Here is a 27,400-nt window from a genome sequence, read left to right on the forward strand (position 1 = left end):
TAACCCCTAAGGATAGAAACTGGAAATTTGGAGAGGGTGTGGATCTTACATTGTAGGCATCGTTTAAGTAGGAGTTCTCAAAATTGCACTCCTGAACAGGTGAAATACGATATGAAAGGCTTTTTGAAAGTATTTCTCTATTAAGACAATGTTGAAGCTAGAATTACGAAAACTGATATTTAGTTACTCAGTCATAAATGTAAAAAAAAAAGTGTGTTCTGCATTTTTGAAATTCAGCCCCAAAGGGGGTTAAACAAGGACGAAAATTTTTAAGGAAATATTTCGTTACAATAAGAAAATTTTAACGCTAAATCTGTGGTAACAGGGATACCAGTTCTTGGTTAGAGACAAGGAAATAAGTGTTATGGGATGAAGTTTCTGTGTAAATACCGCCACAAGAACGCAAAAGGCATGCCTAACAAAGACCTTCGACTTCAGCAACCAGAATCGCTTTTTGGTCAGAAGTACATTCGGGAAAGACCATGCTCCTGGGGTCTTACTTAGAGTGAAAAATTTAGCACGTGTTGCAATGTGTCAAGAGCCTAAAAATGCAATTGAAAAAAATCGATGAAGGTCATAGTCTGCACAAGCGAAGCTTAAATATACGTAGAACACAATACATCTGTACACTCATGGGTTAGACAGAAATATGGAGACACAAGCACAAATGCATCCTTGAAAATAAATACAAGTCCTAGCGATGCCTGTAGGTTACGCTGTAGCATTCGACCACGAACGGCACCTGTGAAATTTTCTCAATATGTGGCAAAAGTCAGCCGTGTTCAGAGCCGTGTTCTGTGTAGTGGTGAGGGCATTAAGTCACGCAGCCAAGTGCATTAGAACGTAGGCTCGTATGGTGGCTGCTTCTGTAAACAAGGTAGCCGAAGTGTTTGGATTTTAAAGAACCACCGTATCGAAACTTTATTCCGCATACAGGGAAATCGTAAAAACATCGTAAGCTAAGTCACAAAGCGCACGAAAGTGTCAATCCAGTAATTGCGACAGTCAGTCATTGAAGTCGATTCTGACGAAAAATAACAGGACGGTTCCTGCAGAAGTCTATGAGAACTGTTGTCGCACCGAAGCGAAATGAAGGCAGCTCCATAAGCAGAAAATTTCAGGATGAACTGGAATTCCACAACTATACATCAGTAACAGGATAACCTCAAGCCGAAGCCACTAAACACCGACTATGGAACAAAAGAAGTATGGCATTTCCAAATTCTAGCCGAATTCGCCTGCTAAAAGTGAAACTTGGCGGTGTTTCGATAATGATTTGGGTAGCCGTATCGTGGTATTTTATACCCTTCATGGGTACTGTGCAAGTCTCATGACTACCAAAGATTATGTGACCGTTTTCGCTGATCAAGGTCCATCCAGCACAATGTTTCTTCCCCAATGGTGATGCTGTGTTCCAAAACGACAGGACCCCTGTTCACACAGTTCGCCTCGTCCTCAATTTGTTTTGTGACTTTATAGTTTTTTTTCTTGTCTTGGTATATGCTACCAGCTATGAAAGTTTGTCGGTGTAGTTCTGTTTGGCCCCGTACACTGCAAATAATCGAAGACTCACGAGAAAGATCATGTTTCTAATTTATAATTGCAGAAATGATGTGTGTATCTGGCAAACCCTCATATTCGCGACTGCCTTTGCTGCACGACTTGACTGCAAAGGCCCTGAATCCTGAAATGGTTATTACTTGAAAAGCCCCTCTAATTATAGGCGTACGAATGAAAGGAATATAAAAAAATATATCTATATCTTGTCACATTTACGGATGCAGTAGCGATTCAGGTCCACAGCAAACCTCGTCAGTCCAAAAACAAAACAAAAAAAGTCCAGACGAGACGAATAAAAAATTTAGAAAAATTAACATGGTTGTTTTAACGCTTCAGATATTCTATATAGTTTCACCCACCTTGAGCGAAACGCGCAGAACGTTCATACAACCGTGTTAAACTGTCAAAAAAGTCCTTTGGGATGCTATTCAACTCCCGTGTCACTTTGCTTTGAATGTCAATGTCGTCCAAAGCGTTAACCCTTCATGTAAATTTCTGCACTTTGTCGCTTTTGATAGGCTCGTACCGGTAAGTCCCGTCCTGAATGATGATTTTTTTTCAGAAAATAATTACCCATGTTTTTTTATTTCAAATCAAGTCGTGGCAGGCGTCAACGCGTCGATGTTTTTGTTCTGGAATCAAGGTGTTAGGGACAAACTTTTCACATCATTTTCTCTTCTTCAAAAGATTTTGGGAAGTGTCTTGAACTCTTGATTCAGAGATGTTGCTCCATTGCGATCTGTGACACAAAAACTCTCGCACATTGCTACCGCACGTACTCAACTTAATACTGGCTGCCCACAAATGACTGGTCGAATACACATCTGTTGGTTACGGTTGTTAGTTCAAGCTGCTACTGCAATTACTGCGCCGACGTCACTTATACGCGAGAAAAACTTACAGTATTAAAACCACTTTCTTAACTTTCCTCTGTTTTTTATTTGTGCAATCACGACACTTTTTTGCATATCAACTCAGCGGTTTCTAAATTCTCGTAAGATTGTTTTCCTATCAGGAGTACAATTCCAGAGGTATACGTGTTACCTCATTTACGAAGGCAGCGCGTCTGCACTCGTTACATCTTCGCTGTCACAATCCAGGTATCTTCGCATAATGTCCACAAGGCGCAAGAAAGAGCTGACTGCGTTTCCATTCCAGATACTTTAAGTGAAATGAATGCAAGAAATCACCTTGCTGTCGATATTTTGCCTTCTAGAGATAACTTAAAAGTTAAATTGTCCATGCAATCTAGTTTTCAGTGTTTAATGGAATCTTTTTTTTAATTTTATCAGGACGTCTCGGGCCTCTCGTACCCCCTTTCCCCCTGCCCTCACCCCCCTCAAATCTTCAAATACCACTCGTACTGCTGTTCTCAGGTTATAAACATGGTTTTATAACAAAAAATCTTAGCCATAATGCACACAAACTGCTTCTATATACCATCCTTCGATTTTTTAAATACAAAACTCTGTACCTAGCAGCGGAGGAGGATCTCGTAGATTAACTACCTGACTAGTGGACTGATAAGATAAGAAATCGGGACATTCTCCTCAGAATCGGAGCTGAAAGGAATTACTTGAAAAACTCTGACTGAAAGAAAGGGCATGACTGTAGGACATGTCTTGCAACATAAAGGAGTAATTACTATCGTACTACTGGGAGCCGTAGAAGGCAAAAACTATAGGGGAATCCAGACTGGAATATCTACAACAAATATTTGAGTATTTAGGGTGTAAGTGCTTCTCTGAAATGAAGTGGGTGGCACAGGAGAGGGAATGTGCCGGGAAGCATCAAACCAGTCAGAAGACTGACGGAAACAAAAGAAAATTGGTTTCTAGAAGAATGGATGTAGAATATTGGCTAGGATACACTTTCGTAATTTCTATGTTACCAGAAGAAGTAAAGGGCCAAAACCGTCGGAGAAGATAGAGATTGGAATATGCAGGACGAAACAGAGAGCCACCGAGAACATTTTCAGAAGAGGTAGTATGGACCAAAACAAGAAAAATGTCTAGGAAATAAAATGCATACCTTAAGAGCTGTGAGCACTTGCTCATCTTTGCTACTGTGAAACACATCTCTTCTGCTGCACAAGTACTCATAGCTTTTAACATATGAATTTTAGTGCTCATGTTTACTGGGAAGCTTTTTCTTGTCTTGGTCTATGCTACTGTCTAAGAAAGTTTGTCGGTGGAGTTCTGGTTGACGCAGTACTATACAAATAAGCGAAGCATTTTGGGTTTAAATGCTACTCCGAGATGAAGAGGTTAACACAGGTAAGAAAGTTGTAGCGGGCCTCATCAAACCAGGCTCGTGTACAAAAATAAAAAATAGTCGTAGGCGGTTTCATAGATAGATTAGAGAAAAACGGGAGTTTGAAGAAGGAAAATAAGTTTAAGGTCGAGCTGCATGTTTTAGAAGCAGCGTAGAAAATCGAGTTGGAAAGCTACGGCGCATGAATCCGAATAAGACTTTTAAAAGAAACCGTCGCTCTTTAAATTGATCAGTTTTTGTCAGGAAAATTCACCGAAATAATTTGGACAGCGTAACATGAGCGCATTATTGAATTGGCAGTTGCCACGTATACGCTATTCTAAAGAACATTAACGAGTACACTCACCAAAAAAAATGCGGCCTGTGTACTGCACTTTTGTATAGAAATGCAAACTCAGGCACAAAAACGAGAGGCGAAGCGTTCGGGGCTGAGGTACGTTTGGGTGATGGTAGTGGGGGTCCTTGCGCTGCTACCGAGGCAAGTTATTAGGTTTTTGCACCGAACCGTCCGACGGCAGATTGCACGGGCAGCCAACCGAGGCGGCATCATTAAACGTTACGCAATTATCAGCCGCAAATCAAACACAGCCGCCGTGAGTGGGCGTGGAGCACCCACGGTGCCCGAATCCCTACGCAAACAAGGGCACCGCACCGCACAGCTGCATTTGCTCATTTTCACCGATGCCGCCGGCAGATGACAAGTTGATTTTTTTTTCCTACGACAACACACCGTGGTTTTGTCGTCGAATGCGCGGGCTTAAAATACTCTCGCTTTTTTTTCTGTTACTGCGCTGCACTTCACACAGCAGCAACACAGCGAAATTTTTCGCAGATCCTCACGAACCTCGACAACGTTAAAACGGAAATCGTGCTTCATACCAAAAAAAAGGAAATATTGCCGAGCGCTAGAAGGAGAGCAGCGCAACTCGTGTTTGGCCATTGCGGCACTTCACACATGAATGCGTCCTAACTGTTTTCAGCCACCAGGCGAGAGAGTTCCCCTTCGATTCGGCGTATGGGGCTCTGTTTTGTGATAAAACCGCTCAACTCATCGTGTAACACGAACGGGGAAGGAATATTAACTGGCGACTGGCGATTGGTAGCCAGAATTCTACGAAGGCGTTCTGAAAAGTAATGCCTCCGAATTTTAGAGTTTCTGACTAAAACTACAGCTTTATTCCTTATGTTTACAAACTTGCAGCCCTCTGCCGCTAGATGGATCCGAATTGTAGCGCGTAATATACCCGCGTGTAACGTAATATGTCGATGCGCGAGAATCAACGCGCTATAATAGAGTTTCCAATTAGTAAAGTTCTTCCACTCATGGAGCATTCTCTCTCTGACCATGAAAATGCCAGACCACACACGTCTGCTGCGATATCTGCAACAATCTGACGCGTTGACCAATCATCCACGCCAGTTAGGCGCCGAGACATAGTCAAATGAAGTAATCGGCGTTTATTTTCTTAAAACCCACCGTACTGTATCGCCTTGGTCCCATCGTATTTTCGTCTGTTTCCGAAACTCAAAGAACACCTTCGATGAATTAACTTTGGTTGTGATGAAGCGGCGCGAGCAGAAGTGAGGTTGTGGATCCGTCAACCGAGACCAACATTGCATAGCGATGGTATCAAAAAACTGGTCTCTCGTTGGGGGGGAAATGTGTTCGTCACTAGGGTGACCATGAAGAATAAAGAGGTAGAATGTTAATAACGCTTGTTTTATTTAAAAAGCGTTCAGAATTTTCACATAATAAATTCGGAGGCATTATTTCTCAGCGCGTCCTCGTATTTACTCCTGTCTGAAGCTGTACGACAGATGATGATAATATAAACTGAAAGCATATACAGGGCAGCAGACAGGTGTACGAAGTTACAATTCATACCTCGACTGCAGTTCTGTGATGTTGTAACTGCAACTTTTGTACAGTTAATTAGTTGCATCACTTTTGAAAGTTTACTCTGTAGTCAAAATGGAAATGCCGTGTGTCTAGGGCCTCCCTAGACCGTTCGCCTGGTGCAAGTCTTTTGAGTTGACGCCACTTCGGCGACTTGCGTGTCGATGAGGATGAAATGATGATGATAAGGACAACACAACACCCAGTCCCTGAGAGGAGAAAATCTCCGACCCAGCTGGGAACTGAACCCGGGCCGTTAGGCACGACATTCCGTCGCGCTGACCACCCAGCTACCGGGGTCAGACTCTTTAGTCAAAGAAACCATATTAACGTTTATGGCGTGTAAATGCAGTTTTTTATTATGAAATGGATTCGCATTTTCCAAATTTGAATTGATGTCAGTTGATTGCGACTCACGGAAATCTGTGCCGGAACGGCACTCGAACCCAGATTTCGCGCTTAACGGGAGCGGTCGCCTAAACGACTTCGGCCTCCAGGACCGATTCACACGTCACGGAGATCGCAACACTTACGCTCACACATTTCATGATTCCCGAAGGTGCATGGATCAGTATTGATAGTTACAATGCGTATGTTTGTACAGTGTCTATATTTTCACATTACGTTATATTACACATCAAGAATTTGTTTTGGAAGTATGTTTCCAGGCATTGTATTCACATGTTCCCGCCATGTGTTTCTGTATAGGTCTATTTTCTTGGGCATGGAACTGATTTTTGATTCATTTATAACGCCTTCATTTCTAAAGTGACCTTCTCCGATGCGACCTCTAACACTGCGGAGAATTCTCAGGAGCTTATTATCGGTTTCACTATCGAAATCTAGTGCTATGTCACAGCCATTATTATATTATTTACTATGATTTTCGATTTTGTAGGCGATTTTCCCTTAAATGTCATAACTTTTGTTTTATTAGAGGAGATAGTCGCGTTTTATCTACAACCCAACAAATTAAGATGAAAAATTTCGCTCTCAAGATTATCTCCATTTTCTTGAACTATTATCTGATCGGAGTATGTTATTAAAGAGGAAATTCTAAGGTTTGTTTCATTCTCATCTTGTCCATGAAGCTATTACTTATCGTTCAACCCTAGTAGTATATTTCTTTTGACTTCGAAGGAATCATATCGTTGTGGAACGTAAGCGGCAGAGTTTGTAGAAGTGTCACATTTGAAAACAGGAAACAAAACCCCACTTATATTTAATATTCTCTTAAAAACAGCTGACTATCACCTAAGGACAGCGCTGAGCCTCAGATTTGACCATTTGACCATACCGATTTTACTTAGCAATACAAATTAGCGCAGCAGAAAATGTTACGCTGGTTGAACTAAACACGTTTCACTTGTCGAATGGAAAAGAATGAGCAGCCTAACTGGCTATGAAAATCGTCTAGCTTTAAACGTACATTGTGGCTGAAAAATAAGAGTGTTTCTTTCCCCAATCTAAATTCCATTCCGCACGCACGAGTGTTGGTTGAGCGTCCTTTCAGGGAGAATAAAACGTTGTCAGAAGTCCGTGGAGCCAGCAGCTCAGAGGCTTGCGTCAGTGAGGGCGTACGAATGGCGGCGCTGAATTCGCCGCCTCGTCGCCGTAGCCGTGGCCGTACTGCGCGCGCCAGTCTCGAATAGATCACAAGGTGTGAAGGTCGGCAGGCGCGCCGACTGCAAAGATCAAAGACCGCCCCGCGACCTTTGGCTCGCGCAACGCCGACAAAGAGCACCTATAGGCTATAGCGCAGCACGGCCTCTTCCGGACGCCCACGGTAATTCTTTTCTTGTCGGGGCTCCAAGTTGCACGTATTTGGCCGGCTCTTATTTTCACTTTCACCGTGGGAGGAAACAGTATTCACCGTGCACCAGTGCTAAAAGAGGTCACACGCATAGCGGCAGTGGTAGACCAGCGGTGAGTCACACAACACGAAAAGGAAGGGATGGCCGCAACGAAGTGGTTTCGAATACGGCAGTCCATAAGCATCCGCGAGAGGTGCTGGTGGGAGGGAGAGAAGAGGGGGCATTTGCCACCTATCCCCTCTCCCCCCCCCCCTCCTGTCAGACTGGACTCGTATTCGGGAAGACGACGGTTCAATCCCGAGTCCGGCCATCCTGATTTAGGTTTTCCGTGATTTCCCTAAATCACTTAAGGCAATTGCTGGGATGGTTCCTTTGAAAGGGCACGGCCGACTTCCTTCCCCGTCCTTTCCTAATCCGATGAGACCGATGACCTCGCTGTCTGGTCTCCTTCCCCAAACAATCCAATCCAATCCAATCCCCCCCCCCCCCCCCTCGCCCCGAATCTCCAGTATAGGGTTTTTTTCATAACAAGTTGGCACAATTGAAGAAAAGTAATGTTGACTTCGGTGCTTGTGTTGCAATGCGACTCATTGCTCTACAGTACTAGCATCAAGCACATCAGAACGTAGCATCAACCGGTTAGTGTTCATCACGAACGTGGTTTTGCAGTCAGTGCAATGTTTACAAATGCGGAGTTGGCAGATGCCCATTTGATGTATGGATGAGCACTGGGCTATAGCCGTGGCGCGGTACGTTTGTATCGAGACAGATTTCCAGAATGAAGGTGTCCCGACAGGAAGACGTTCGAAGCAATTGATCGGCGTCTTAGGGAGCACGGAACATTCCAGACTATGACTCGCGACTGGGGAAGACCTACAACGACGAGGACACCTGAAATGGACGAGGCAATTCTTCGTGCAGTTGACGATAACCCTAATGTCAGCGTCAGAGAAGTTGCTGCTGTACAAGGTAAAGTTGACGACGTCACTGTATGGAGAGTGCTACGGGAGAACCAGTTGTTTCCGTACCATGTACAGCGTGTGCAGGCACTATCAGCAGCTGATTGGCCTCCACGGGTACACTTCTGCGAATGGTTCATCCAACAATGTGTCAATCCTCATTTCAGTGCAAATGTTCTCTTTACGGATGAGGCTTCATTCCAACGTGATCAAATTGTAAATTTGCACAATCAACATGTGTGGGCTGACGAGAACCTGCACGCAATTGTGCAATCACGTCATTAACACAGATTTTCTGCGAACGTTTGGGCAGGCATTGTTGCTGATGTCTTGATTGGGCCCCATGTTCTTCCACCTACGCTCAGTGGAGCACGTTATCATGGTTTCATACGGGATACTCTACCTGTGCTGCTAGAACATGTGGCTTTACAAGTACGACACAACATGTGGTTCATGGATCTCCTGCACATTTCAGTCGAAGTGTTCGTACGCTTCTCAACAACAGATTCGGTGATCGATGGATTGGTAGAGGCGGACCAATTCCATGGCCTCCACTCTCTCCTGACCTCAACCCTCTTGACTTTCATTTATGGGGGCATTTGAAAGCTCTTGTCTACGCAACACTGGTACCAAATGTAGAGACTCTTCGTGCTCGTATTGTGGACGGCTGTGGTACAATACACCATTCTCCAGGGCTGCATCAGTGCATCAGGGATTCCATGCGACGTAGGGTGAATGCATGTATTCTCACTAACGGAGGACATTTTGAACATTTCCTGTAACAAAGTTTTTGAAGTCACGCTGGTACGTTCTGTTGCTGTGTGTTTCCATTCCACGATTAAAGTGATTTGAAGAGAAGTAATAAAATGAGCTCTAACATGGAAAGTAAGCGTTTGCGGAAACATGTCCACATAACATATTTTCTTTCTTTGTGCGTGAGGAATGTTTCCTGAAAGTTTGGCCGTACCTTTTTGTAACGCCCTGCAGAATTACAAAGATCGGCTATTAAAATAGAAAATTCCAGAAATTGTATCGTAGCTTCCTTGCAGCCAGTTCAGTAGGTAGAAACGACAGGCAGCGTCGTCGTCGTGTTGCAGCACGGAGCACCTAACGGCGCAGCACTGCGGCTCCGCGCGCACCAGCGCCACGGCGTCGCTGGCGTCGAGTCGCGAGTCGAGCGCGGCGTCGCCCCCCGCCCCGCTGCGCGTCGTCATGCTGGGCGCCGCCGGCGTCGGCAAGTCGTCGCTCGTGTCGCAGTTCATGACCTCCGAGTACCTGCACGCCTACGACACCTCGCTCGGTGAGTGACCTGCCACACTGCTCGCAATGGCGAGGCCTATTCGTCCATTGTACCCATCCCAATCGAACAACGAACATGATGTGAATCGACGTCGGTGAAGGATTTCTTTTTTATTTATTTGATAGTCTTTTTCCCGCAGCTTCGCCCGTACGCGCGTTTGACCCATGTATCGCGGACGTTTCCTCCTCCTCCCTCTCTGTCCTCCTCTCGTCTCTCTGCCCTCATCCTGTCTACAATCTTCTCGATCCCCTTCGTCCACCTGCTCTTTCCCTCTGTCCATATCTTCCTCCCCCTTTTCTCGGTCCACCTGATACTCCCATTCACTAACTACACAGTACATCTCCTCCCCCCATCTCTCTGATCAGCCGTGCCCATCTGCGCATATAGCGCTCGCAAAGTAGGTCGATAACAGAGGCTATTGCTGCTTCCACACACCACACGTGTCGTGCACGGCGGCCTACACATTAGGGGCTGATAAATCTTTTATTGCTCTTATGCCACAAACTTCTCTTCTCCCCAATCCTATTCAATACCTCCTCATTAGTTACGTGATCTATCCACCTTATCTTCAGCATTCTTCTGTAGCAATTATTGGAGCTAGCAGGTTATGAACCCTGTATGGTCTTCCCACTGGGGTAGTGGCCGTTATTAAACATGAATAATACATTAATGTGACAGTGACGGCTAGCTACCACTACTGCTGAATCAAAAGTGATATTGTAAATAACTTGTATTTACTGTAAATTATCTCACGATAGAAATTAAAACATATTGAACAAATCATGAATGAAAACAAATTAAACAAATTGTACACTGTTCTTAGATATACTGCACTGGTAAGATTGGGTCTCAGCTCTTAATCTTAAGTTGATGCGAAGTTAGATGTAATTATGCCCCTGGATAAGCAAATGATAAATGCGATCTGACTGGGTTCCTATAATCTCTTTTGTGTCTGAAATAATACGTACTTCGGACACCACCACCAAGAAACAAACCAAACAACATGCAAAAAGACAAATAATCAATAACGAACCGTAAGCAGAACTGCACGGATGCTCAGTGATGGCAAGAACACGATCCAACAACTAGTTCTGAACTTCACTGCCGCTGCTGCAAGTTTTACAATACCGTCTACCAGCCTGCTGGCTCCGTCGATACTGCTGGGCGACGACTGCAGCTGCGTAGTCGCTGAATTAAGATAAGTCTCACAAACATCTTGAGCAGAATAAACTACTCAGTAACTACTAATACCACAAGCCCCATATTTCCTCTAAATGGTATACAACGCTTTCAAGACTGGCTCAACAACCTTTAAGGTGCAACACAGTGTGTCTTGTACTAACGTGCAATACCAGTATGATAGCTCTGTGCACTGGTTGACTATGTTCAATGGTGACTGCCAGCCTATAAGGCGGAATCAACTGCAATTTTACTAGTAGTCAATGCAGTGCCTATCGTGGACACTGATGTCCTACTGTAGCTGCAGACTCTAGATTATACAGCACAGTATTAAGAATCTAAGTCCCTATCTCAGAGTTACCGAACTTTGCGACTGTCCGCTTTCACGGCACAAGATGCTCTCTTCTTGTCTCGCTTTCCTCGATCCTCTTGCGACGATCTTGCCGCCAAACTCTAATCAGCCAATCCTGACGCTGCAAAGGCCTCCCACATCTCCCTCGCAAAGTGATACAATTTCTCCACCTATCCAAAAATTTCTCTGTTCAAACAGCGGGCGTTGACCCTCAGTGTTTCCCGCACTTTCTTATGAACTGCCCAACCAGAGCTCAGCCCATTTGCCGCTAAAAAAGCGCGCGACCAGGCGGCTCTCTGTCTGCTCGACATTCCCCCCCCCCCTCTCTCTCTCTCTCTCTCTCTCTCTCTCTCTCTCTCTCACACACACACACACACACACACCTGGCACCCGGCGGCGTCCCTTTTGATGCTTGCAGGTCAGTGCCCGCATCCCCTGGGACCCCCGGCCTCTGCCCAATGCTCTTCCGGCGCTCACCGGCCTTCGCCTCCCCGTCTCTACTGGCAAATCCACTTTGCTTACACCTACAGCATGAACTAAATATTATCATTACCAAAGCCCCTATTATTCCAGACATGTTTCTAATCATCACGTATCTCTCTTTCTAATCCACCTAATAAGACTACTTAACCATTATATGGGTTTATTTTCTCCAAATATGCAGAATAATCTGCTAAATGAATGTCACAAATGAAAGCCACCTTTCAACCTTACACTGCTAATATTCGAGAAGGCTACTATTTTTGCGCCAAATTCGGTTGAAATCGATCCAGTTGTTTTGGAGGAGGTCCAGACATACACACACATGCACACTGGCTTTATATACAAGGTGTTCATTTTAACTGAAGACATTCAAATATCTCAAAAACTACACATCGGATCAAGGAAGTTACAATTCCAAATTTATTGCCTCGAAGGGGGACACCATTTTTTATTGCAGATTACGATTCTACGGCAAAATCTATATCCATTTTGTCTAAAGCATTTTCTTCGTTACGCCACAGCCGGCTCTGTAATCGTAGGAACAGAAGTGGGTACACAATCGTAATTTACAACTCGCTACTCAATGACCCTTCGATATCCAATGGGGCGTGGAAACACCATTCTCAAAGTTGTATCCCTTCATCGTATCGAACAGGGGAGTATTCGTTGCGCCGCTGTGTCTGTGGCCCGAAGCGATCGCTATTCTTTTCCAATTAGTGTGCGTGTTCAAACTTACTACTGCCAACTTCAGTACACTTAGTGATCCGCTTTTCAAATTACCGTACACCGGATAGAAACGTATCTGCGGGAATGTCAGCACAGGCGTTTCTGATGCGGTCGACCGTCTCTTCATGGCCTGTTGGCACTTGCTGGTACATGTTATATTTTAAATATCCCCAAAGAAAGAAACCCGGCGACCTAGCAGGCCAATTAATAGGGCCATCTCTGCCGATCCGCCGACCAGTGTAAAGACAGTCTAATACCTTCCCTTCTTCAGGTGCATAATGCGCTGTACAACCGCCATGCTGAAACCACATAAGCTGTCGGACGTACAGGGCGACATCCTATAGTAGTACCGGCAGTTCCTGTTCCAAAGGCGTTCGCCACTTGCGTCCACTCGAAGTGCCGTCGGCAAAATACGGACCAAAGAACTGGTTCCCCATAATGCCGCTCCATCCGTTAACCGATCAAGGACGTTGATGGTCACCTTGCCGTAACCAGTGGGGATTGTCTACACTCTAGTAATGCATGTTTTGCCGCTTAATGCTACCTCGTTTTGTGAATGTAGACTCATCGGAAAATAGTAACTCAGCAAAGAACAGTGGGGTTGTTTGCATTAGTTAACGTGCCCATTCACAAAACACTACCTGGTTATGGAAATCAGGGGAATGAAGTCCTTGATGTCGTAGTGTGACAATTCTACCTACGGACATACCGGACTCGAAGTGTAATATCTGGGCGCTTATCCTTGGGTTGTGGTGCACTGCCGCTAGTACCGCTATTTCTTTAGTTTCTCCTGTAATACGATTGCTTCGTTTAATTTTGCCGGTCTGTACACGACCATCAGACGTATAGGCGTTCACAACGTTCAAAGGAACGAACGAGACCGAGCTTTCTCTGGAAAACCCTCGGCATACAAGGTAATAGCAGCCGCAACACTTCTCCTACGTTCTCCATAAATCAGGATCATGTCAATTTCTTCTTCTGCAGTTGCAACATTCATCGTTCACTTGCACGCCTGTTCTCAAAATAACAGGTAGGTGTGCCGGCAATAAACACTGCGCAAGTATTGTAATATTTAGAGCTGCTATCTGTTCTACGTCTGCACGATACGTGAGCTCCGATCGCAGTGTACTGCCTGTTATGATACGGCCACGGCGGCGCGTCGTGTAGCCCCCAGTTCGATATGTCGGAGGAATACAACGTTGCGAATTGGATTTCCAGTTTTAAGCTATGAAATACTGGCCTATCCTACCCTCGCAGCATGGAGGTTGGTTCCGGCGTGTCATTGGATATTGAAGGGCCATTGAGTAGCCTGTTCCTATTTCCATTCCTTCGGCTGCAGAGCCATCTGTGGCGAAACGAAAAAAAAATGATTCAGACAAAATGTATATAGATTTTGCCATAGAATCGTAATCTGCAATAAGAAACGGGGGTTTCCATTGAAGATTTCAAAGTTGTCCCCACCACCCACGCACGGGGTGGGGTGGCGGGTTGGGTGCGTTATCATTGGATGTGGCCCTCTGAGACAAACAATTTGGAACTGTAACTTTTTTTTGATCCGATGTGTAGTTTTCGAGATATTCCATTCTCTTGATTTAAAATGAATACCCCGTATGTAGAGACTCAAAAAAATGTTGCACTATTCTGACTGATTTGATGAGGCCTACCACAGCGCTTATCCTGTGTTAACCTCTACTTCTCGAAGTATCATTTGAAACCTATTCCAATCTTTTTTTCCCCCTCCTTAGTTCTTACTCTGTACAGTTCCCGCAAGTAACGTGGAAGTTCCCTGATGTCGCATCACATGTCTTATCATCCTGTTCCTTCTTATGTTAGTTTGTTCCATACCTTCCTTTCTTCATCATTTCTGCAGAGAACTTTGTCATCCTATGCCACCGCATCTTAAACGTTTCCAGTCTCTCTTCTTTTCCGGTTTTCCCACAGACCATCGTACACTTCCATTTAATGCAGTGCTCCAAACGTACATTCTGAGAAATTTCAGCTCTTATTAAGGCCTAGTTTCATATTAGTACACTTTTTGTCCGCAGGAGTGCTCACTCTTTGACTGCGCTAGTCTGATTTTTACGACCTTCTTGCTCCGTCCACTACGTGTTATTTTGCTTCCGCGCTAGCAGAATTCCTTCCCCTGCTCTCGTGTGCTGATTTCCCATAGTGCCGCCGTCTATCCTATCAGTTTATTATAGGCTTCAGTCGTCAAGGCACATCTCCTGATCTATTCATCTTGATATACTACATCTTCATCGCCATGTGCTCCCTGCCGCCGTTGGATAAGCAGCTGCAGCAGCAAGTCGTATAACCCTAGCCTACTTGTTTGTTAGATAGTTTAATTAATTTCTTTGCGTGTTTTGGGTACTTGCATTGTTTAATTCATATATTTCGGGCGTATTATAGTATTTGAGGATTGTAGCATCTCGCCTTAGTACCTGAATAGTGTAAATTCGCGTAGTCGTCTGTCTTCTGTTTTTGTTTTGAACGGCCAGTGTCGGTTGGTCAGTCAGTGTGCTCCCTGCCGCCGTTGGATAAGCAGCTGCAGCAGCAAGTCGTATAACCCTAGCCTACTTGTTTGTTATATAGTTTAATTAATTTCTTTGTGTGTTTTTGGGCACTTGCATTGTTTAATTCATATATTTCGGGCGTATTATAGTATTTGGCAGTTGTAGCATCGCGCTTTAGTGTTTACTTCGTAGATTCTTATTTAAATTGCGTGTGAGTTTCGTATAGGATGTGCAATTTCGAGTTTTAGTTACTGTAATCGTAAATTCAGCAGATTGTAGCGCAGTCGTTAGGCATTTCTACAGGTTAGTTTATACATTCTTTGCGTGTTTCGCTTGCGTTATCTAGGCACGGACTCGTGTTTCGGTAACTGTTGTTCAACATCGATTAGAATGGACAGGGACTGCGATTGCTGTGTTCGGATGAGGGCTGATTTGGCATCCCTTCGCTCACAGCTGCAATCGGCGCTGACTTCGGTCGCGCAGCTTGAGGCTGTTGCCAATGGGCACCACTGTGGGGAGCCGGACTTGGGTATCACGGGGATGTCAACCTCGTCCCGTCTGTCCCCAGATCGGTCTACCGCTGTGGTTGCCTCGGTTGCTGCCCGCAGTGGGGCTGAGCCCTCGCCTGTGGTTGATTGGGAGGTCGTTCCAAAGCGTGGCAGGCAGCGAAAGGCGTCCCCGGAGGCTGATCAGAAAGCCTCCCCGGTACGTCTGACAAACCGGTTTCAGGCACTGTCTTTGGGTGAGCCAGATGCAGCTGCCTGCCCTGTCTCAGAGGATCATTCTCAGCCTTCAAGGTCCGGGCAATCGCAGAGGGTGGGCTTACTGGTAGTTGGGAGCTCCAATGTTAGGCGCGTAATGGGGCCCCTTAGGGATACGGGGGCTAAGGACGGGAAGAAATCCAGTGTGCACTCCGTGTGCATTCCGGGAGGAGTCATTCCTGATGTGGAAAGGGTCCTTCCGGATGCCATGAAGAGCACAGGGTGCAGCCAGCTGCAGGTGGTGGCACATGTTGGCACTAATGACGTGTGTCGCTTTGGATCTGAGGAAATTCTCTCTGGATTCCAGCGGCTATCTGATTTGTTGAAGGCTGCCGGTCTTGCTTACGAGATGAAGGCAGAGCTCACCATCTGCAGCATCGTTGACAGAACCGACTGCGGACCTTTGGTGCAGAGCCGGGTGGAGGGTCTGAATCAGAGGCTCAGACGGTTTTGCGACCGTATTGGCTGCAGATTCCTTGACTTGCGCCATAGGGTGGTGGGGTTTCGGGTTCCGCTGAATAGGTCAGGAGTTCACTACACTCAGCTGGCGGCTACACGGGTAGCGGAGGCTGTGTGGCGTGGACTGGGCGGTTTTTTAGGTTAGAAGGCCTCGGGAAAGTGCGGTATGGGCTGTAATGTCAAAGGGTGCTTGGCAATTACAGGACGTGCTTGGATCAAGGAACAGTCGAAATTATAGTTGTAAATTGTTGTAGTTGCGCTGGAAAAGTCCCTGAGCTTCAAGCGCTAATAGAAAGCACAGAAGCTGATATCGTTATAGGTACAGAAAGCTGGCTAAAGCCTGAAATAAGTTCTGCAGAAATTTTTACGAAGTCTCAGACGGTGTTCAGGAAAGATAGATTAGGCAGAATTGGTGGTGGAGTGTTTGTGTCTGTCAGTAGTGGTTTATCTTGTAGTGAAGTCGAAGTAGATACTCCGTGCGAATTGGTGAGGGTGGAGGTTATACTTAACAGCCGAATTAAGTTAGTAATTGGCTCCTTCTACCGACCCCCAGACTCCGATGATACAGTTGCGGAACAGTTCAGAGAAAGTTTGAGTCTCGTAACAAATAAATACCCCACTCATACGGTTATAGTTGGTGGGGGCTTCAACCTACCCTCGGTATGTTGGCGAGCGTAGTGTAGCTAGTCTCTTAGGTAGTAGACCTGCTGCATCTCCTAAGTGTTCTGCTAATAAATCCTAGTCTTTGATTAGCTTTCCCCACGAAATTATCTATGTCTTCGTTTTAATTTACTTGGATATTACAAGTATTTTGTTGGATGTTCAAAATGTTCAAATGTGTGTGAAATCTTATGGGACTTAACTGCTAAGGTCATCAGTCCCTAAGCTTACACACTACTTAACCTAAATCATCCTAAGGACAAACACACTCACCCATGCCCGAGGGAGGACTCGAACCTCCACCGGGACCAGCCGCACAGTCCACGACTGCAGCGCCCGAGACCTCTCGGCTAATCCCGCGCGGCATTTAGTTGGATTCAGAGCCTTTAGATTTATGTTATTTATCATGTAATCGAAATTTAGCGGATTTCTTTTAGTACTCGTGTTATGAGTTCACACTTTTCATCATTTAGATTTAGTTATCACTTTCCGCGACATACAAACATACTGTCTAAATCATTTTGCAATTGGGTTTGGTCTAATGCAGTTACGAGACGGTAAATGAGAGCATCACATAAAAACAATTAAAGACCGCTGCTCTGATCTGCTAAACTGTTTGTATGGATTAGGAATAGCACATGACCTACAATAGTTCCTTTGGGAAAGCCAAAGGTCATTTCTTTTTCACTGGATTATTTTTCGTCAGTTACTACCAACTGTGACTTTTATGATTGGAAAACACGAATCCAGTCTCAAAACGTTACTCTGTCGGCACACAATTTGATTAGAAGTCGCTTGCGAGGAACGTGCCGAAAGACTCCTGGAAATCTAAAAGTACGCAACTATTTGAGATTCTCTGTCGACTGCACATATTACTTCACGTGAATATACAGCTAATTGTGTTTAACAAGAACGATATTTTCTAAATCCTGGATGACTGTTTGTCATAAAATAGTTTTCTTCGATTTCGTCGTAATGTTAGAATACAGTATATGTTCTAAAATCTCACTGCAAAGGGATATCAGTGATATAGTTATATAATTAATCAGATTACTACTATTTCCTTTCTTGAGTATTGGTGCGACCTGTGCAACTTTGCAGTCTTTAGGTTCGGATATTTCATCGAGGGTGCGGTTGCATGTGGTTGCTAAGTATGGAGCTGTTGTGTTTGCATAACAGGCACCCAATCTGAACTGGAGTACTTCCCTTCTTAAGTGATTTAAGTTATTAAATACACTGAGGATATCTGCTTGTGAGTTATGTTGGTAGCTGTTCTTGATTCTACTTGTGGAACATTTACTTGGGTAAAGCTAGACGTCGTCGACATAGAAATGATATTTGCTTTAAGATACTAAATGGTGTGTAGGGGGGGGGGGTGCAGATGTATACCCACGAATGTATACGTGAGTAATAAATAATGAATTGTAAACCAGCGTAAGTTGTTATATCTCTAGACGGACATTATGTGTGCCCTTATGATGAACAGTCGTGCGTAAAGCCTGTGCTGTGTCTGTGGCCGGTGCAACGACAATGCGTCAGCAATTCCCCTTATCGACTCTCCCCTGTGGTTCTTGGAGCACGTCAGACGGCCTCTCCAGAAAAGCTGCACGGGACACAGAGCATTGAGTCAGAGTGAGATAAGAGAAGTCGTCGTTATGGGGAGCCACTCGTCGCCAGAGTCCGTGACTGCGCATGCAACGACGCCTCGGGCAGATAGTGATCGCGGGCGGCTGCCGCCTTGTTAGCGGGTAGGCACCGCACAGCCCGGGCTGGAGGGCTGACTCTCGTACAAGGAGTCCAGCACTCGAGAGCAAGGTCACGCTGGAATCTGCATATTAGAAGGAAAAGGGCGTAAATGTAAAGGCGATTGTACACATCACCTAGTGCCCATACGTATTACAAAAACGAATGGACGTAAATATGAATGCATGTACCGGTATGACTGCTGAATCGATTTCAACAAAACTTGGTACTCAAGTCACTGTCTGGAAAGAATCGTTGTGGGGGAGAAAAGAAGGGAGAATAGAGGGTGGGGGGGGGGGGGGCGAAGAAGCAGTGTAGCCGACGACACGCAAATACCCGCACCTTTTTCATCCAGTACTTGAGAATGAAAGCATTTAGTGACTTGCAACAAACTTTACACATCATTTCAAACCATTACGAAACTTTTTCACTCTGACAACCCCCACAAAACGATGGAAGGAAAAAGCTTATCGCTCACTACACCTACCCTGTTCATGCTATAAAACTATCGTGTGAACCGTGACGTTGTAGTTCATTACTTCTTTACTACGAATTGTATCCTCGACGCATTTTGCAGACAGTAGTCATATACACCAGTGATTGTACCTACAAGATTATATCAGTGTACACACACACACACACACACACACACACACACACACACACACACACACACACACACACACACACACGCTGGAAAATGGTACACCTGCCTAATATCGCGTAGGGCTCTCGCGAGCACGCAGAAGTGCCGCAACACGACATGTAATGGACTCGACTAATGCCTGAAGTAGTGCTGGGGAGAATTGACACCATGAATCATGCAAGGCTGTCCATAGATCCCTAAGAGTATGAGGGGGTGGAGATCTCTTCTGAACAGCACGTTGCAAGACATCCCAGATATGCTTAATAATGTTCAAGTCTGGGGAGTTTGGTGGCCAACAGAAGTCTTTAAACTCAGAAGAGTGTTCCTGGAGCCACTCTGTAGCAACTATGGACGTCTGAGGTGTCGCTTCATATGTGTGGAATTGCCCAAGTCCGTCGGAAGCGCAATGGACATGAATGGATGCAGGTGAACGGACAGGATGCTTACATACGTGTCACCTGTCAGAGTCATATCTAGATGTATCAGGGGTCCCATTTCACTCCAAGTGCACACGTCCCACACCATTACCCGAGCCTCCATCAGCTTGAACAGTCCCCTGCTGACATGCAGGGCCTATGGATTCATGAGGTTGACTTCATACCCGTACTCGCCCATCCCATCGATACAATTTGAAACGAATCTCGTCCGACCAGGAGAGGCGTAAAGCTTTGTGGCGTGCAATCATCAAGGGAACGGGGGTGGGCCTTCGGCTTTGAAAACCGATATCGATTATGTTTCATGGAATGGTTCGCACTCTGACACTTGTTGATGGCCCAGCATTGAAGTCTGCAGCAGTTTGCAGAAGGGTTGCACTTCTGTCACGGTGAACGATTTTCTTCATTCGTCGTTGCTCCCGTTCGTGCAGGATCTTTTTCCGGCAGCAGCGATGTCGGAAATTTGATGTTTTACCGGATTCCTCATATTCACGGTACCCTCGTCAAATCATCGTACGGGAAAACCCCCACTTCATCGCTACCTCGAAGATGCTATGCCCCATCGGTGGTGCACCGACTGTAACACCACGTTCAAACTCACTTAAATCTTGATAATCTGCCATTGTAGCAGCAGTACTCGATCTAACAACTGCGACAGACACTTGTCTTATACTGGCGTTGCCGACCGGAGCGCCGTTGGCTGCCTGTTTACATATCTCTGCATTTGAATACGCATGCCTATACCAGTTTCTTTGGCGCTTCAGCGTAGTTCAGGAGACACTGTAGGGCTTAATTCGCAAGCGATAGGCCTATGGGTGAAAATATGTTTATGACTGGAAGGTCTTCGGACTACTTAGATGCTGCCCGCCACGAGTTCCTATCGTGCACTAACCTCTTCATCTTAGATTAGCGCTTGCAACCTACGTCCTCAATTTGTTAGTTGTACTCAAATGTCTGTGTTCCCCTACATTTTTTACCTTCTAAAGCTCCCTCTTGTACCGTGGAGGTTATCCCCGGATGTCGCAACACACATAATATCATCCTGTTCCTTCTTCTTTCCAGTTTTTTCCATATGTTGCTTTCTTCGCCCATTCTTTAGAGCACATACTGATTCTTTATTAATACAGGAGGTAGCTGTCAAACATTCAGCTGCGTGAAAACGAAACAGCAGGGCTTAATTTGCAAGAGATACACGTGAAATGTGTATGAAAATATATTTGAAATATGTTAAATATATGTGAAATACATTTGACATGTGAACATGCGGGCAAAGCCGCGGGTAGTGAGTTCATCCTAAACGCTTGGTACTATTTCAACTGCATTTAGTACACGGATTAGTTACGATCTGGAAAGAAATGCTGTGGGGCTAACAACCGGTACCCTCCTTTTGAGCTGGGAGTGATAACGTGAAGAAAGAAGGGGCGACGAGGAGATGGACACACAGAGTGGCGAAAGGTGGAGAGAGATACAGATGTGGGAGGAGTTGGAATCTGGGAGAGAAGGAGATGGACGCCTCACAGTTTCAGATTTATGGCTTTCCGTTCGATCCCGGTTCCGTACATTTCACAGTACAACCGCCCACAATAAGCAGGAACATTAGTATATTAGTAATTTGAATAAACCGTCCGCGGTGTAAGGTGTCAGGCAAATCGAACACCTTACATGAAAACCCTGACATGATAAGCAAATCCAGTAGTATGTCACATAGATCCGAATAAATCGTGACATTAAATTAACCAAAGTAATACGAGTAACGAGTGAGCAAATGGAATACCACAGACTAACACAAGAATGCCTAAATGCATGTCGTACCTTCCCACCGTGAGGCAGACGCAGTTCCGAGGGGAGAAACGTGGACAGAAGCCGAGAGCAGAACCGTGTTAAGCTAGAAAAGAGAGGGGCTGGGCACCCACGCTGCGAGCCTACCTGTACAACTATACAACCCGCACGTTTTAGCGTCAGGCCTTTTCGCGTCTCAGGTATGTCAAGGACAACCCCCAGCCCATGTTAAAAGCTAGAGCCCTCCAGAAAAGCAGTATAGATCTTACGATAACACAAAAAGGGCCACTACCACCCGCAAGTTTTAGCGTGAGACTTTTTCGCGTGTCTGTTACATTAGGATCACTCCCCAGCCCATGTTAAAAGATAGAGCCCTCCAGAAGAGCAGTATAGATCTCACGATAACGCTAAAAGGACCACACTAGCTGCAAGTTTTAGCGTGAGACTTTTTAGCGTCTCTGTTACGTTGCAAACTTTAAAAACATTGCCCCACCACGAAAAGTATAACGTTTCCCATTGGATAGACAGAATTTTTGTAGGCGGAGCTTAAGGTTAACATTGAGACCCTGATTGGTCAGATGAAAACACAGCCAGATAGTTTTTTTTAAACCAACTTCGGTAAATTGTAGTAAGGAGAAGTTCGAGAGTTAGTTCCGAGACGGCGGGCTGGATGGCTGCTGCGCCGGCCGCTGCCGCCCTGACGCTGCTTAGACACCGACAAGGTAATGAACGTACGCGATGCCGCATTTTTGAGCGCATAAGGCTTCACTCAGAACTGAAGAAGTCTCATCTGTTACACCCCTTTTTTCCGTAATACTAATGGTGATCGTTAATTAAAACTCATGGTGTTCACATTTGCCACTTGAAGAACAGATCTGAAACGCGATGATTTTTCTTTTCTATAGTTATTGAGAAGCCACATCAGCCACTGTAATTTACGACAAGTTAAATAAGTAATTAAAGATAATTGAGGGTCACTGTAGACCATTTTGATAGTTTTATCTTTTGTGAAACTTAATTTAAACCAAGATTATAGATGTGATATGGCATAGGTCATCCTTCGATCGATTGTAGAACTTGGAAACCCATTTAGGGAATATTCGTTCACATTTTTATTGAACGCTGTTGGTTTTTACCATCCTGTATTAAAACATTTCCTTTTATCAATAGTGCAATTTATAAACGATGTTTTGTGATTAGAATAAATTTCCAATGGTAAACTTAACTACTTTTTCGACGTTATTTTACCAGCTAACTAAAAATAGGAAAGCCTTGAACCCTTTCCACTATATTTAGTTAGAATTAAGATTCTTTTACAGGGAGTGCAGTGGAGCTGACGCTGAGATCATTTAGTATTTGGTTATATCATCGCTAGTCTCACTGAACTCTTCTGAATTCTACATGTCATGTGTGGTCTGGCGTCTCCTTACCAGCAGCAGGTCCCAGGTTCAATCTAGTTAATTCCCTAAAAAAACACGCTCAGAGCGTCGTTGCGCGAAAGTGGTAGGGAGACATGATATAGTACAATCAGACACCACCATGAATGTTTAGAGCGGTATTAATCGAACAATCCCTGCTGTGCACAAACGTCAGCGTGTAATCAAAGCAGTCTCGCGGCGATCAGTACACCACACATTCTCGATTACAGCTCTTAATATCAGTTCAAGACACGGAAATGTGTTATCATATTTCTGTTTAGTTTCACTGGCAGCGGTATGCAATAAACTGCCTGTGCTGTGTAAAATCAAAACAGAACACAAACCGTTCACGCATCTGAGCAGTCTGCACATCATAGTTTTCAAGGTTAATGTGTCGAGTGGCTGTTGACTACAACCAAACTGAAATGACAAAATGTATGACCACGGACACAACACACACCAGCGCACACACAGGCGCGGCAGTCACCTTCCCGTTCTCGTCCCCGTCGCTGTGCTGATGCTTTTCACTGCCGACCTGTCGATCTGGTTCTACACTGCACTACACAACTCGCTTCACATTACACTTTCAAAATTTTCGAGTACGTCAGTTTATAGTTTCATACAAAATTACAACTTCATACTGATGTTTTCACGGAAAATTAATTTAAACACCATGTTAATAAACGTGAAAACATAGAGAGTCAGAACAAATGAAAATAGCAAATTACACTCATGACAACTGCATGACGTAAATAGAAACGTAGTTGTACAAAGAAATTAATTTACAAAACTCTTTCAATATATAAAGGAACTAACGCAGAAAATGAGGAAGAAGAAAGCACTTTTTTGAGCCATCAGTATTCTGTTGGGTCTGACGTCGCCACGATTCCTCTCCTGTGCCAAACTTTCATCTCTGAGTACCATTTACAACCTACGTTCTCAACTATTTGTTGTTTATATTCCGATCTCAGTCTTCCCTCTACAGTTTTTACCCTATACCGTTCCCCCTGGTATTAGGGAAGCTATTCCCTGATTTCCTACCATCATGCCCCTTTTGTTCTCAGTGTCTTCCACGTATCCCTTTCCTCGCCATTCTGCGTAGAACTACGACATTCTTACTTTATCACACCACCTAATTTTCGATATTCGTTTTCAGTACCACACCTAAATGCTTCAAGTCTCTTCTACTACAGTTTCCTCACAGTGAACGTTTTCGAAGTGCTGTGCCAGTATTGTCCTTTTAGACATGGCCACTCTGATTTTTATGTCTTCCTTGCTCAGTCCATAATCCGTTAATTTGCTGCTCATGTAGCAGAATTCTACATTTCGTCGAAACCCTGATCCAAAATTCTGATGTTCCCTCGCTGTTCTCCTTTTTACTACTCCTCATTACTTTTTTCTTCCTTCTACTTATTCTCACTCCGTAATCAATACTCCCTAGACTGTTCACTTCATTTAATATATCATGTAATTCTTCTTCACTTTTATTGAGGATAGCAGTATCATCAGCGAATCTTATCGTTGCTATCCTTTTATCTCGAAGTTTAATCCCACTCTTAAAAGCATAGGGAAAAAAAATCTACGTCGTTCTGTTGTGTTGTCTTCATAGGCACACAGTTTTAACCTGCCATGAAATTGCTAATCAATGCACACGCCCCTACAGAGTTAAAATTCATTGTGGAAGTGAAATCTTGCCTTTCGGGTAATCCATCCTGCTAAGGAGTGCAGAGCGACGAACAGCAGACGGTAGCCGTCACTCGGGCAGCAGAGCGCCGCAGCCCGACTCTCTGCAGCGTTGGCCACCGCCACGATTACCCGTGCCTGCTCTTCCAATTAGCGCAGCCCCGGGACAATAATGCTGCATCGGTACCAGCAGATCAAACGGCGGCGCCCCGCTGCGTTTTGCGCCGCTTTCCTAATTAGCTCCGTAATGAGCCGTCTCGCCCCGGTCCCTGCAAGTGCTGCAGCTATTGGGGCAGAAATTTTCTGTTTTACTGCCTCCAACGGCAAGGGTTGCAGTACTCAGCATTGTCAGTCCGCCCTTTTAACAAACTGCACAAGCAGGCGAAGTTTTTACGCCAACAAAAGCACTGGCAGCAGTGTTTCATTAATTAACCTTACAGCGTCTCACTAGAGTTTTAAATTTCAACTTCCTTCATTATTCGTACTTTCGGCGAAACTATCGCGACTCGCTTCAACTATGAAATGTTTAGTATTTCTTTACTACACACTTTATTTTCCTGTGTTGTAAAACAGTGAACATTTTCGAAATACACTCCTGGAAATTGAAATAAGAACACCGTGAATTCATTATCCCAGGAAGGGGAAACTTTATTGACACATTCCTGGGGTCAGATACATCACATGATCACACTGACAGAACCACAGGCGCATAGACACAGACAACAGAACATGCACAATGTCGGCACTAGTACAGTGTATATCCACCTTTCGCAGCAATGCAGGCTGCTATTCTCCCATGGAGACGATCGTAGAGATGCTGGATGTAGTCTGTGGAACGGCTTGCCATGCCATTTCCACCTGGCGCCTCAGTTGGACCAGCGTTCGTGCTGGACGTGCAGACCGCGTGAGACGACGCTTCATCCAGTCCCAAACATGCTCAATGGGGGACAGATCCGGAGATCTTGCTGGCCAGGGTAGTTGACTTACACCTTCTAGAGCACGTTGGGTGGCACGGGATACATGCGGACGTGCATTGTCCTGTTGGAACAGCAAGTTCCCTTGCCGGTCTAGGAATGGTAGAACGATGGGTTCGATGACGGTTTGGATGTACCGTGCACTATTCAGTGTCCCCTCGACGATCACCAGAGGTGTACGGCCAGTTTAGGAGATCGCTCCCCACACCATGATGCCGGGTGTTGGCCCTGTGTGCCTCGGTCGTATGCAGTCCTGATTGTGGCGCTCACCTGCACGGCGCCAAACACGCATACGACCATCATTGGCACCAAGGCAGAAGCGACTCTCATTGCTGAAGAAGACACGTCTCCATTAGTTCCTCCATTCACGCCTGTCGCGACACCACTGGAGGCGGGCTGCACGATGTTGGGGTGTGAGCGGAAGACGGCCTAACGGTGTGCGGGACCGTAGCCGAGCTTCATGGAGACGGTTGCGGATGGTCCTCGCCGATACCCCAGGAGCAACAGTGTCCCTAATTTGCTGGGAAGTGGCGGTGCGGTCCCCTACGGCACTGCGTAGGATCCTACGGTCTTGGCGTGCATCCGTGCGTTGCTGCGGTCCAGTCCCAGGTCGACGGGCACGTGCACCTTCCGCCGACCACTGGCGACAACATCGATGTACTGTGGAGACCTCACGCCCCACGTGTTGAGCAATTCGGCGGTACGTCCACCCGGCCTCCCGCATGCCCACTATACGACCTCGCTCAAAGTCCGTCAACTGAACATACGGTTCACGTCCACGCTGTCGCGGCATGCTACCAGTGTTAAAGACTGCGATGGAGCTCCGTATGCCACGGCAAACTGGCTGACACTGACGGCGGCGGTGCACAAATGCTGCGCAGCTAGCGCCATTCGACGGCCAACACCGCGGTTCCTGGTGTGTCCGCTGTGCCGTGCGTGTGATCATTGCTTGTACAGCCCTCTCGCATTGTCCGGAGCAAGTATGGTAGGTCTGACACACCGGTGTCAATTTGTTCTTTTTTCCATTTCCAGGAGTGTATTTAATATACACTCCTGGTGTGTCCGCTGTGCCGTGCATGTGATCATTGCTTCTACAGCCCTCTCGCAGTGTCCGGAGCAAGTATGGTAGGTCTGACACACCGGTGTCAATTTGTTCTTTTTTCCATTTCCAGGAGTGTATTTAATATACACTCCTGGTGTGTCCGCTGTGCCGTGCATGTGATCATTGCTTCTACAGCCCTCTCGCAGTGTCCGGATCTAGTATGGTAGGTCTGACACACCGGTGTCAATGTGTTCTTTTTTCCATTTCCAGGAGTGTATTTAATATACACTCCTGGAAATGGAAAAAAGAACACATTGACACCAGTGTGTCAGACCCACCATACTTGCTCCGGACACTGCGAGAGGGCTGTACAACCAGTGATCACACGCACGGCACAGCGGACACACCAGGAACCGCGGTGTTGGCCGTCAAATGGCGCTAGCTGCGCAGCATTTGTGCACCGTCGCCGTCAGTGTCAGCCAGTTTGCCGTGGCATACGGAGCTCCATCGCAGTCTTTAACACTGGTAGCATGCTGTGACAGCGTGGACGTGAACCGTATGTTCAGTTGACGGACTTTGAGCGAGGGAGTATAGTGGGCATGCGGGAGGCCGGGTGGACGTACCGCCGAATTGCTCAACACGTTGGGCGTGAGGTCTCCACAGTACATCGATGTTGTCGCCAGTGGTCGGCGGAAGGTGCACGTGCCCGTCGACCTGGGACCGGACCGCAGCGACGCACGGATG

At 45.7% G+C, this 27,400-nt stretch overlaps 1 protein-coding gene across 1 annotated transcript in view; it reads left to right on the forward strand.

Moving 5' to 3' along the window:
- The window catches only part of LOC126278382 (GTP-binding protein Rit2), a 138,481-nt gene that overhangs the window by 51,232 nt on the left and 59,849 nt on the right, over window positions 1-27,400 (forward strand). Inside the window, exon 3 of the mRNA XM_049978462.1 lies at window positions 9,602-9,804. Within this exon, the coding sequence (XP_049834419.1) occupies window positions 9,602-9,804 (203 nt within the window). The remainder of the gene's footprint in view (window positions 1-9,601; window positions 9,805-27,400) is intronic.

This window comes from Schistocerca gregaria, chromosome 6 (genome assembly GCF_023897955.1).
Source record: "Schistocerca gregaria isolate iqSchGreg1 chromosome 6, iqSchGreg1.2, whole genome shotgun sequence".
Taxonomy (NCBI): Eukaryota; Metazoa; Arthropoda; class Insecta; order Orthoptera; family Acrididae; genus Schistocerca; species Schistocerca gregaria.